The 14325-nt window shown below is 38.0% G+C and overlaps 1 protein-coding gene across 1 annotated transcript in view; it reads right to left on the bottom strand.

Moving 5' to 3' along the window:
• Window positions 1-14325, bottom strand: part of MALRD1 (MAM and LDL receptor class A domain containing 1) — a 280047-nt gene that overhangs the window by 221609 nt on the left and 44113 nt on the right. Inside the window, exons 11-13 of the mRNA XM_054818588.1 lie at window positions 13581-13690; window positions 8209-8376; window positions 7023-7143 (exon numbers count right to left, since the gene is read on the bottom strand). Of these exons, the coding sequence (XP_054674563.1) occupies window positions 7023-7143; window positions 8209-8376; window positions 13581-13690 (399 nt within the window). The remainder of the gene's footprint in view (window positions 1-7022; window positions 7144-8208; window positions 8377-13580; window positions 13691-14325) is intronic.

Below are 14325 nucleotides of genomic sequence, written 5' to 3'. Positions count from 1 at the left end.
GTTTCTTATAATACTAAAAGGAAGTTATTATTACTTATATAAAGGTAGCCATTAGAAACCCAATGGTGCTTACAGTTAAACAATTATGCCACAAAAGTAATTTTAAGAAACAACACATGCATCGTTTGCCATCTAAGTCAAATTATGCTATATAAAACTCTGTACTAACATATAGAATATGTCCAGTTTATGAATTACTTAATTAAAGAGTAGACTGACCATGCTTATGGTTCCACTAGATTGTACACCATAGAGATAATAACTATTAAAAGCATATTTCATTTATAAAAACTTAAATAAAAACAGTATTATAAGTATGTGTTATATTTTTATCCAAATGTAAATTATTTCATGTGTATTTTATATATAGACCCATATAAGTATTCCTGATAATGAACACCATAAGTAGACAGAAAAAAAACAAACCACAAAAGACAGAATGTGGGGGATGAATTGCAAAGGTCAGACAGAATACCAGGAACACATTCATGTTGCCAGATTACTTTCCAATCTGATCTGATTCCGTACAACATCATCATCATCATTCTTAGGTTGGAAAAGTGAGCATTTAGACTCCATCAAATGCATAGGATGTAGACTTTAGAAATTATACTATACATTCATCTTCCAGAGCACAAACATACAGTGTGATAGGTATGTTAGGTCACTGCTGTAAATCTGCAGCTTGAGTAAGGCAGTTGCTTTTCTCTTCTGGTTTAATGTGTGGTAGTCATATATAATAGCTTTATAGCCACAGTAAATTCATCAGCTGCAGAAGAAAAGCTTTTAACTAAAGTCAGGAGTAGTGGCACTCAAGAAAGAGAACATTTAATAGTTTATATTTTATATTGTTTTTACTTTTCTCAACTGATCAGAATAAATTTGAATGATTTTTTTCAGTCCAGGATGTGTATTTTTGTAAAATGCAACTAGAAAACTGGACGAACAAACAGTATTATTACGTACCAGGATCAAGAGCATGAATGTGGTTCTAAGACAAAAGAGGATGTCAATGGAGTAAACAAATTTACTGACAGTCCTGTATATGAAGAGAAGTGACCAAGATCATATCCTGCAAGAACCGGGAACTCAGAAACCTACGTTGCGATAAGAAAGACACTCCAAGAAGTGGAGATCTTCAACTGAATTCTTCCAGTCCTGACAGAAAGAAAGCAAATGAAGAGATGACTCAGGGATTGATGCAGTGAGACAAAAAAATTGCATGGAGACCCTGCTTGGTGGGTCTTGGGACTTGGGACTTGGTGGACCCACACATCTAAAGAAATCATCTCACTGGAATATAAGATAAAAATATTTAAATCAAAAATATTTCAAAATATATTTTAAGCTCATGTAATATCCTTACTTGGTTCTCATAACAGTATGAAAAATAAAAATTAACGAGGTTAAAGAGCATACAATCACCAGCAGATGGAACATAATGGAAAAAAATATTAATATTGATGAAAGGAACAAAGTCATTGTAGGTGGTGAAGTCAACAAAATATCTGTGCTTAGCCAAGCTAAGAAATTAAGAAAAGTGACTGAGAAAAATGAAATGCTTGCATTCAATCACATGAATATATATAACAAAATGTAGAAAGTATGTTGTAGAATGTACAAGAATGGATTTAACAGTGGTTCCACCTTGTTTAAGGCATCCTGTCATGACTTTTGCAAAGCATTTGACACTGTCCCGCATGACATCCTTGTCTCTAAATTGGAGAGACATGGATTTGATGGATGGACCACTCAGTGGATAAAGAATTGGCTGGATGGTCGCACTCAAAGAGTTGTGGTCAACGGCTCAATGTCCAAGTGGAGAACAGTGACGAGTGGCGTTCCTCAGGGGTCGGTACTGGGACTGGCACTGTTCAACACCTTTGTCGGCGACATGGACAGTGGGATCGAGTGCACCCTCAGCAAGTTTGCCGATGACACCAAGCTGTGTGGTGCGGTTGACACGCTGGAGGGAAGGGATGCCATCCAGAGGGACCTTGACAGGCTTGAGAGGTGGGCCCATGCAAACCACATGAAGTTCAAGGCCAAGTGCAAGGTCCTGCATGTGGGTCAGGGCACTCTCAAGCACAGCTATAGGCTGGGCGGGGCATGGATTGAAAGCAGCCCTGAGGAGAAGGACTTGGGGGTATTGATTGATGAGAAGCTCAACATGACCCGGCAGTGTGTGCTTGCAGCCCAGAAAGCCAACCATGTCCTGGGCTGCATGACCAGCAGGTCAAGGGAAGTGATTGTCCCCCTCTACTCCACTCTCATCAGACCCCACCTGTAGTACCACATCGAGCTCTGGGGTCCTCTGGTACAAGAGAGACATGGAGCTGTTGTTGGAGCGAGTCCAGAGGAGGGCCATGAAGATGGTCAGAGGGCTGGAGCACGTCTCCTATGAGGACAGGCTGAGAGAGTTGGGATTGTTCAGCCTGGAGAAAAGAAGGCTCTGGGGAGACCTTAGAGCAGCCTTCCAGTACCTGAAGGGGGCTACAGGAGAGATGGTCAGGGACTATCAATCAGGGAGTGTAGTGACAGGACAAGGGGTAACGGCTTTAAACTGAAAGAGGGTAGATTTAGATGAGATATTAGGAAGAAATTCTTCACTGTGAGGGTGGTGAGGCACTGGAACAGGTTGCCCAGAGAGGCTGTGGATGCCCCCTCCCTGGAAGTGTTCGAGGCCAGGTTGGATGGGGCTTTGGGCAACGTGGTCTAGTGGAGGGTGTCCCTGCCCATGGCAGGGGGGTTGGAACTAGATGATCTTTAAGGTCCCTTCCAACCCAAACCTTTCTGTGATTCTATGATTCTATGACTGGAATACTGTGATGGATAACAAGAAAGAAGCAGGCATGAAGATGGTGAAATACCATTTGTGGAAGAATTATAAGAAATATTCTAGTGCTGTAGACTACCAGACTAACATGCTGAAAGGCCAGTTTATTGCTTGGAAACAGTCAGCTGTGCCAAACTACTTGCAGAGACATTTGTCTACCTACATTCTACTTCCCATGCTACAAGCTGCAGCGCTAACACACACTGAGCAAACTCAGAATTACAAAAATGATTCAGAAGTAAGCAATATATTTGTGGCAAAGACTACCATAAATATATTTATAATGGCTCCATAGATTACCCTTTAGCATGGCATTGTTAATGTGTAGTCCGGGCAAGTGAGAATTGGATCTAATAAACGTTTCTTCTCATATAATTAGAGAAAAAAAGAAAGAGAAAATTAGTTGTCATATGGGAAGCTTGTGATTAAGGATAATCTAGCACTGGTTAAACACCTAAGTGGACATTTGTCTTCACTTTTAGATATAATGTTGAAATGGAAACATGAGCTGAAGGGTGTTTTGAAATATGAATTACCATATTTGAAGTGAAAACAGTAGATTTTAGTTTTCTTGATTTAAAGTTACCAGTTAGCTACTATTGCAGAGCAGTGAAAAAGATGTTGCATGAAACTAAATCTATTTAAAATATTTTTAATTAAACTATTCATTTGGAAGTGTTACTATTTGATCAGAGAATAAAATTCCAGTACCCGATATTTAAGGGTAATGAGAGAGCAATCCAGACAGACTGTCATAACCCAATAATACATAGGATGTTTAAGCATATTTTGAAGAAAAGTACAAAAACATTAAGTAAATCAAAAAGGGATAGTGGCTAATATGAATTTTAATACAAGTAACATGGACAGGGATGGAGTAAAGAAGTAAAGACTCTTCTCAGTGGTGCCCAGTGAAATGAGCAGAAGCAATAGACGCTGGTTGTTGTTGTACTGTAAAGGTGATCAAACACTGGAACATGTTGACCTGAGCAGTTGTGTAGTCTCCATCCTTTGAGATATGCAGAACCCAACTGAGTAAGGTCCTGTGCACCCTGCTCTGGTGGACCGTGCTTTAAGCAGGAGGGTTAAACTGGATAGTCTTCAGAGGTCCCTTCCAACCGCAACTATCTATGGTAACAGCAGAATTTTTTCCCCATCTTCAATCTGGCCCACAAGAGGAAAGATATTCTGCCTAGTGAACATCTAATAATTATTTATGGTTTTAGGTAATCAAAAAGTTATCTAATTAAAGATAATGCAGTTTCCTAACTTAAAGCTCTGTATATTTTGGATACAAATCTTTCTAAACAACTAAAACACTGGACACCGGTGCTCTAGTCAAGAAAGATTGGATACTAAAACTGTAGAGATGTTGCGTGACTACAAATAGAAGCTGTAATTATTTCTTTTATCTGCTAAAAGTCAAATAGATTTTTTTTTATCTGAGCAATACCTCTTAAATTTCCTAACAAAAACTGTAAAGTATATGCATGGATTTTGGATTGCATTAGCACTTGTGAAGAAGTTTATTCTTTGTGATGCATAACACAACACAGTCAAAAAATACTGTAAGGATCTTGTCTACAATATTTGTGGTTTTTGTGAGATTGCTAAAAGTCATCATGTTCTATTTTCAAAAAAAAAAAAACAACCCAACAGCTGAACTAAGTATTGTGCATGGCAACTCCCTTTGAAAATGCATCATGGCTTTCATAGCATAGTTGATAGTTCAACACAAAAGAAAGAGACTCGTTTTTGAAGATGGAAAGGATAACCATGATCTCTTATGCAGAGCAGGTAACTGAATGAATGAATGAATGAAAAAGGCTCTGAAACATTTCCAAGCTCTCTCCAGACTGTATACTGGAGAGGGACTCCGAGACGCACCACCTCCCTCTATTTTCCCACGTTTGTTTCCGTGCGGAGAAAAACCAGGCATGTAGTACAGACAGGAGTCACAGCACATCTGAACAGAAAATGTTGACACAGTCTAAATTATATCTGTGACCATGTCTGTGCACGGATGCTTTATTTACCACTCCAGTTGTGGTATCTTCACATAAAAATTAAGTATACAAAACACACAATTTTCACATGAGCCTGTGACCACTGCATTTTTAATTTTTTCAGTCTCACTGTTTCTCAGGTCTAATTGCAGGACCATCTACACTTTAAAAAGAAGCATCTTACACAGTGGTGCTACAGAATTTCCAAATTTGTACAAGTGTATTTCCCTCACATTTTTTAGTGTAATTTTCTATATGTGAGGTCATGTGTGCACAAGCGTGTGCACAAGTTCTGTTTGGTTTATTTTACAACAGCTTCCTGAATCAGTTTCCAATATTTTCAGATTAAGATTTTATTAAGTATAACACTGTACCTGATATTTAGCATCTTAAGACTCATAAAATAAAATACTGCATTTTAAGCAACACTTTCTACTAAATAATTAATCGAAGACCTTTTTTCTGGTTTTAATGCTAAGAGGGAAGTTGTTGCTACAGAAAATAAAATTGGAAAAAAAATCAGAATGGAATCAAAATGAAGTGATTATTTCTCAGGAGCTTTTACTGTTATTAAAATTACAACATTTATGAATTCATGAAAACCTGGCAAATAGGACAAACAAAAATAGTCACAGGAGCCTAACAACCTAGATTTTTAAAATTTACTTACGGCACTTGACTTCATCGTGGTTATTTGAACAGTCAGGTGTAAAATCACAAAATTTGTCAGATGAAATACACTGTCCATCCCCGCACGAAAAAAGTCCCGGTGGACAGTAAAAAGATGAAGAGTTAGCACCTGCAAATTCTGATTCCCCTTAAAAATCAGAAAGGAAAATATGAGTAAAACCACATATATACGATAGTCTAAGAAGTACTTTTTGTCTTCTTTGAATATAGTAATGCACATGGCATACGGAATGTAGTATCACCTAAGAAGTGAGCTAGATTATATCACAACTGACAAGAAACACAGCTGATATTAATGTCTGCTGCTCTTAAACTATATATTATTCTCCAAAATATTCAAACACTTGTGAGAAAAATTATAAAAACTCCCTTAAAGTTACACAGCGAGGCTCCAGTCCAGAGGTGAGGTGCCGTGTACGGCAACTTGCCGTTTGCACCGCAGTCACGTGCAGGTCTTTCACAAAAAAATTCTGCTGTAGCAGTGGCTTCTCTGCATTCAGCTCACAATGAAAATTCCAAGAAGCCAAAAGTTTGATGTTGTACCACTAACAGCTTGCACCACAAGCTACACATTCGAAAACACACCAAATTTCACTACTGTTTTTTTCTTCAGTAGATTTCTTGAAAGAGAGCAAGTGAGAGGAATGACATGCAGCTTTTCATCTTTTTTGTTTAACTTAGCTTATTTTGATACTCATACTGCTATCCAGACAGAGGTTTTTTCAAAAAAGCTCTCCCTTCTAAAAAGATCATCTTCATGACTGATGGGTAAATAAGGAAGTTGTAGGGAAAATAATTAAAGCAAATTAATGTTTCTTTGAATACCTAGCTACCATCAATCAGACTGTATATAGGGATCAGAGAAGCCTTAAAAACACAACCCTGAAGTTTTCTATTATGCCTTTAAATAAAGAAGAAATTCAGATATCTGCTGGGTATAACCCATCAGAATTACCACTGGCTGCGTACGTGCTCGTGCCATTTTAGAAAAGTAGTCATTAATATTCGAGAGGACCAGAAGCAGCAGTTTGACAGAAGGTTACAATTATTTTACATTTCCATCCATTTGCACTTCAAGATTAGAGACCGCAGGTATGCAGACAAGTTTGGTGGGCGCTGACTGCATGTGAGGTGTTTGACAGTAATGATGGGAGCACGCTCTTGCTCTAGAGATAATGCAGTAGAATTTGCTCTCCAGTGGAAGGTGTAAGATGCTTTGCTTCTGTCTCTGCGTCCAAGTGTAAATGTGGGCAGGTGCTGCACAGTAAGTGGTATCTGGAAATTCCCACCACAGTTTACTTTGCAGAACTAGTGCAAACTAGCAGCTAGTGTGTAACACAGGGTGAGTCTTCATTGTAGATGATTACAGCAAATGGACTTTTTCATCAGATTATCCCCTGCTTTCTTAAAGGTATCTTCAAGTTGTCAGCTGAATCACAATTATACATAACAGACATTGGGGAAAATGTATTGAAGACCACAGAACTTGCCTTCACTTTCTTGGCTGACACCTGGAAGTGATTTATTCACAAATCCACATTCCTCTGTTATACTAATGTCATCAACAGCAACAGTAGCATTTGTTGTAAGAATGGTAGCTTGTAAAATAATCTGCAAAGACAAAGAAATAAATTAGCTCATTAAAGGTGACATGGGAAAAAGACGTATATATCTATCTATTCCTTTATAACTTACTGCATGTGCTCAGGAAGTAAATATTGCCTACAACCAACTCTGAATACCAGCCAGCAAAAACTACAGCTGAGATTTGGTCAGTCAGAAGTTTACTCCTCAACTGTCAGAGCCATAACTACCTTTACGTATGGAAAGTTATGCAACCCAGATGACCTTGTTTCAATCTAAACTGGTAAAAGCCATCACTACTTTAATGAACTGTCTTCCTGCTGGAACTGTGAAAAGTTATGCACCTTTTAAAATGAGCTATTCAGGGTTACCAAATGTGATGGTTTACAACTCCATTTAATTGTGTTCATCTATACTATGCCTGCTGAAGTCAACAACAAGTGGTACAGTAAATGTAGGGATTGTAAGGATGCGTTTGTATATACAAGGAAATATTCAGGAGGTCATAAAAGGAAGTAAAGTTCAGTCATAACTTACCAATAATGAGAACTGAGTGCCCTTTCTTTTAGACCATTTTATAGATGACACATAAAATGAAGAGACCAAAACTGGAATTTTGATTTGCCAAATCCTTATATTTGAGTTGCTGATTCTCCTAACAGTTCCTTTCTAAGTTTTAGTAAAATGTAGCAGCCTGAGATTATGTAAAAATAAAATTAAATTTGAAAACTGCTAATTCTTTCTGTGATCAGTGCTGCAAATTGAAGTATCTGCAGTTCTCCTGCCTTTAACCAACATAATTAGGCCCTCACTCTGATCAGCACTTTTTATAGTGAGTTCATTTTTAAAAGCTGCTGCACTATTGCTACTTGATTTTTATTAGAACAAGATTATTCTAATGTATACAATACTGAAATGATGGCAATGCTCTTTAATAGCTACATCTATTGAAAGAGCTGAATGGAATTATTTTTTATATGAGCATTAAAGAATAGAAATTCTGGTTTTATATTTCATTATAAAAGTAAATTAATTCTAAAGGCCAAGTTAGAGTAAATTTTTGAAAGCAGTGTAAATGTAATTTCTAATTACCTGGAAAGGTAAGTCCTCAGCTGCACTTTTTACAGGTATATTCACTTTTGTCCACTTCGTCTCAGGCAATCCTGAAATGTCATGCAATTTTTCCAAACTTCCGTCCAATGCAGTTCTCTTAAAGACAGAAAGCTGGGAATCCTGAGATAATCGGTACCAAAATCTTACCTGTTGAAAGAGTTTTTAAGGACACACTGAAAACTAAATCGTCAATCTGCAATAAATTTAATACCAACTCCTATACGTACATTATAACACAAAATGACATGACAGGTCTAAACACAGCCTTGGCATAAAAGAAAGAGAAGTATGAAATTATGGTATGTTGAGGAGTAGCATTATGTGTAAAGATAAAACCATAATTAAAAGTAAAACTTATTTTTAAAACTTACTTTTTACTTGTATCTGTCAACTGATGCAGACTGACTGGTATGACCTCCCTTAACTCTTTTTATCTTAGTAAGGACTTAGAAATTTCTCAAAGATTCTTTTTCTTTGCAAATGCTGTAATTAGGGCAGCTTCATAAGTATGTTAATCTCAGACGTGCAACAGTTGAGGTACTTATATGAAAGAAATCTTACGATCTATTTCCACAATCAACACAAATGAAAATTACCTGAAGACAGATGTTTAAAATAATCAATCTCCTGAAACAAGTGGGTTGACCAATATACAGCAAGAAAAAACAATGACGGTAGGTGGATGAGGCTACAAAAAACTGCTTGACAAGCAGAAAAGATCAGAAAATAGTGAGAATCCCAGTTCACTATGCCTTCCCTGCAATACAGAGTAAACCTGATGCTTTTCTGGTTTGTTGGGGTTTTTTGGGGGGTTTTGGGTTGTTTGGGTTTTGGTTATTTGGTTTGTTGGGGTTTTTGTAGTTTGGTTTTGTTTTGTTTTGTTTTAAATACTAAAAAAATTCAGCTGAGAAGTCCAGGGAAGAAATAAGATTTTCAAAGACTAATTTATTTTTCCTTCCCCCTGAGTCCTTCTTCACATAGCGAAAGACTAAAATTTCTTCAACTGCAGACTCTCTACTTCCCTGCAAAAGCCTTGATAATGAATCTTTGTGAAGGAAAAACAAGAGCTGTAAAAAAAGCTCTTCCCACTCAGTTCTCTACCCATCTTCATATGATCTTACACTGTGTATCTTGGATCATCACACTGCAGAGAAAATGTTTCCTTTTATTTCTTCATGTTATATCAACTTTTAAACAGAGTTAAAGAATACAGACAATTTTGGGCTAACAGCCAAATGAAACCTATGTATTTTTTTTGCAAGACAATAACAAATATGAGAAAACCCATCTTTAGCCTTAGGACAAACACAGATGCATGTGTTAACCATCTTTCAGTTAGACATGAGACAGTTAAAGTCTTTTATTTGAGCAAGACAGCTGACACAATGGGCTGTACAGATCATGGAAAAGTATTATATTAGGGACTGTAACAGGCAAACCAGCCTCAAGGTAGTGGTGTAATTTTTACTTGACTTAATTTGTTGCGAATTAACACAAATTTCTAATCACTGATTGGGCTACTGAGAAAAAAGTAAAAACAGAATAAACACTTAAATACAAACTTGAGCAAACACCTTTCCTCTCCCTTCCCCAGACCAGTTTAAGTCCAACACTTAACCTGCCCCCTTCGTAGTCTTAATTTCCCTAATTTTTTGCTGCAGGTTACTCTGCATCTGGCCCAATTCCTTTGGTGAGGTAACAGGTGGAGCAGGAGGTTGGGCATGTGAGTAATGGTTTCTTTCTGGTGCTCCCTGCACATTCCTCTCCTCTGCTCATTGCTTCTTCCTCTTCTTCCCCTGTTTCAGCGCAGGGCTTTGGCAGGCCACAGTCCCTCTGGGGTGTCCCCACCCCAGCATGTGTCACCCACCACCGCAGTCCCTTGGGGGGTGTCCCTGTCCCAGCATGGGTCACCCACAGCTGCAGACCTCTCAGAGCCATACCTCCTCAGCATGGACCACCTCTTTCTGTGGGTATGTCTCCAGCTGTGTCCCCAGTAGTGTCCCCTTCTGCTCCTCTCCTCCTTGTTTGTCCCCAAGAGATCTTTTTTTTTCTTTTTTCTTTCTTTTTTTTTTTTTCCTTTTTAAGGGAAATAGTAGTTTAAGAGTAACTAGAATCTGAGAAGAGTCTTTTCTTCAATAAATTATCACATTAGCATCTCTGTTAAAGCTGTAGACCCTGAGTATGCCAAGGAAATTGTTAACAGGATTAATGAATTTGAGAATTCCTTACATTCTAGTCATTGACTAATAATCTGAAAATAATCATGCATGTGGATTCACCACCTTTCACTTCTGGCCCTGAATTTAGTCCATAAAATTGGCAAATATGCCAAAGACACAACATCTGCTATGCATGAACAGAGAGTTTCTTTTTTGCTTGTGTTACGTAGCACAAGGTAGATCAGTGGTTAGGAAATATTCTTGTTACAACACACTGTTCATTTTTAGTATCTTCTGGTTTCACGGCTGGTGGACTTGGTCTCTCAATTTCCCACGGTGTTTCTTTTTTCTCCACTCATGAGCTCATATATTACATAAAATAAACTCAAGACTTATTAATAATTTGAAATACTTTCATGTAACTTTTTTTCCCCACCAGAAAGCTTAAGGAATACAAACACATTTCAAAATGAGCTATTTGAAGAACTACACCCTAAACAATCTAGATGTAAGGTTTATGTTTATCAAACAGCTTTTCAAACAAATTTGTGTTTTCATTATGTAAGAAATACAATTACCCTCCCTCTCTATATCTACATGTTCTACTTTACAATGACTGCTGCGTCCATTAAAGAACCATAAACAGAGAGCTAGGACTAGAAATTTGCTTTTGCAACTCCAAAAACTTGAGCTAAATGAAGATGTTTCTTAGCTGACATCTACAGAAAGACTCAGCTGCAGGAAGCTGCAGAAACAAGTTACTTCTAAGCTTCAATTAGTCAGTAAGGCACAATATAAGACTGTTATCTCTCAACTCCAATTTTATTTCTCTTTTTTTCTTTTTTTTTTTTTTTTTAAACAACTGGAGCCAAAGAACGTGTAAAGCCATTAATAAACATAGATCTCTTTTTGTAGATCCTTTTATCCTCTCAGTGGGACATCCAACAGAGGGCAACATCTCACATTTATACGCAGAGAGCATAACACACCAATACACATCCTAATGAGCAACCCCTACGCCTTGCTCTTTCCCAGAAATAAAAGTCTGCAGGGAAAATGTGGCAGAAAGCCAGGCTTCCAGTCTTCAAACACTCTCTTTTCAAGACATGTATAGCTGGATGAGAACTTGCCCTGGTTTTGTTGAATCTGGGAACTCTGAATACATTCAATACGTGCATACTCAAAATTAAAAATAGTGTATTTTCTGACTTTGAACTAGAGAAATATATGTGAATCCCTGCTGCATTTGTATTTATTTTGAATGCAGACCAAATTCTGCAATAGATCTAAGTGGAATGATTCATTGATTCGCATACCAGTTGTGCCCAGTTCACCTTAAGGGATTCTAAAATAAGTTAATCTGAAGTTGAAAGGTACTTATCTACTCGGTATCAAAGTCTACAAAAGAGATACGGAACTGCCCGAATGAATGCACTGTGCGTACAAAGGCTGTTGGTATCCCAGGAGTAATGCAACGCGCAGGGCTCCGATGGGATACTGCGAGGCCTTCTGTGTTCCCTGCAGCAACATTTTGCTTGATTTCATTCTGCAACTATTTTATTTCTGATTTTTTACAATGCTAAGAAGCCATGGGAAGATTAAGAACTGAGAGAGTGAATTAAATGACGGCAAGGTGCTGTTCTTAAATTATTTAAGAGGCTTCTATGCCTCAGCTGCAAGTTGAAACTATTCAGCTGAGATCTGGTAACTCATTGATGTGCAAAGTCCAAATCAGCTACAGTCTCAAGGAAAACAGATTTATGTAAGCTAAAACTTGTTTCAGGTCCCTTACACTAGAAAAAAACCTAAGAAGCCTAGGTCCTGCTGGAATAAAATTCTGCTATTTGTTAGGCCTTCTAAGTGCAGTTCCTCCACACATTGTTTTCTGACATTTTTATTTTTGAAAAAAGTTTTCCTCAGTGAAATTACAGTTTCTATTCTACATTGAGTCTGAAAAATTAAGCAACCAGTCTAAATTTTATTTTGTTTCTCTAAAGCCTCTTTTTACTACTGAACGCAATAAAATTATTTTGGCAAGCTCTCCCTATCTTTTCCTTTTCTTCTCTGTGACTTCTAAAATCAGGAGGCATTATGTGGTAGCAGAAGAAACATAACACCATAACTACTCAACTTAGTTTCTCCCCAATATGGCATAAGCTTTGAAAAGTTACAGAACAGAAAATAAAAAAAAAAGGCTCAGAAAAAATTAAAAAAACCTTATAAATCTGTACAGCATCTATTCACTTTATTCAGTGGCCAAAAGGATAAACAAAAATACAGTTAGGAGTATTTTCTTGTATTATGTTCCTTAATAATATAATTATACATATATATTTCTTCAAGTTCTATTTTAAAAATAGGCATTTTGTTGAAAATTCCAATACAATAGTTATAAAACTTTATTTTCATTTTTCATATAAGACTTTTCTATTTTTTAGCCCTCCTGACCCATTTTTTCCAGGTAGTTTTCTTGTTTCTCAGATCAACCACCATCCTGGCTGATTGCTTTTGCATTCCTTTATGGAACCACAAGACATTTAACAAAAAAAAAAAAAAAAAAAAAAGCACTTCAAGGTAAACTCCCAAGTACTGTGCTAATCAGCTTAAAAAAGCATCTTCCTCAAACCGTTAATTAAAATTTAGTACATGTCTCGAGCATGGTAGCTAATTCTCTCTGGTCACACCAATGTAGTTGGTCTGTATAGCTTCCCTGCCCATGGCAGAGGGGCTGCAAATAGATGATTTTTAATGTCCCTTCCGACCGTAACCACTCTATGAGTCAGACCACAGGTCTCCTGCTATGGGATGTTGGACGTGTGAGCATGTCCTGCCTACAGATGACAGCGTGACTCTGCCAGCTTTTGCTCGAAAGGCAGGCTGTGAGCTGATAATGGCCCTGATGTTGTTGTCCAGCTACGTTTGTCACAGCATATGAAAACCTGAAGCATAGCCTGAGTCAACTGGTGGATGCTTTAAAAAGAATAATAATTAGATATAAAAATTTGGCAGTAAAGCAGTAAGAAGCCTGCTGCATCTCCCTCCTCCCAAAGAATTAGTCTGTAACTCCTGCCAGTGGTATCGGAATGGAGCCAGTTTTTCTGCAGCATCCCTTGCAGCATGAAGAATACCATATCTGCACGTCAGGTGAGTGATAGCTTACAAAGGTGGGGACAGTTAATATCAAACTGCTACCTGACAGCAGGAGAGCCCAGGCGACAGCTTGACAAGGAAAGGGCTCACCAGATGAGACATGGCCATCTTTGTGTTCATCCGATGTGATCCATGGAAGTAAATGAATGCTCCTGAAAACAAAAATCAAAGAAATATGAGAAATATGTCATGCTCCAATGGCAAAGAGCTATCTCAGAGAAGCAGCTATGTGCTCGGTGAGGCACCTAAAGCTTATTCACAAATGTAAACAAATGAAACGGCTTTGCCGTCAGTTCAGTCTCTGTGGATAACGAGATGGGTCCTGTAACAGGCTGTGACAACCAGCGTCTACTACGCAGGCAAAGACAAAATAGAATTGCTAAATGCTCCTGCCTCTTTCCTCTGCAGTAAAATTAACATGACTGAGTCCAAAGATGAGGAAAGAGGGACAAGAAAAAAAGGGTATTTGGGCAGCCCTTGCTGTCGTGGTGCCTGCAAGCACTTAAACCTGTGGAAGTAAATACAGAGCCCTGCAAAGGGAGTTCAGGTGTTGCTTCTGTGAAAGCTTTATGGTGCAGACCCACTGGATGTATTTTTTTATCCACCTTCCTCAGGCAAAAACCTTAAGACCTCCATCCTCCAAATACTACAACTACTTCCCATCACCTTCGCACAGTGCCTTTGCTCTCCACACAGGCTGGGGAGAGCAAAGGGATTGCAGGAGCTGCAACACAGAGCATCCTGGAGATCAAACAGCATAGGCCTCAGCTGGGATCCCTAAAGGACA

Source organism: Grus americana, chromosome 2 (genome assembly GCF_028858705.1).
Source record: "Grus americana isolate bGruAme1 chromosome 2, bGruAme1.mat, whole genome shotgun sequence".
NCBI classification, from domain to species: domain Eukaryota; kingdom Metazoa; phylum Chordata; class Aves; order Gruiformes; family Gruidae; genus Grus; species Grus americana.
This window is presented reverse-complemented; position numbering and strand designations above follow the sequence as displayed.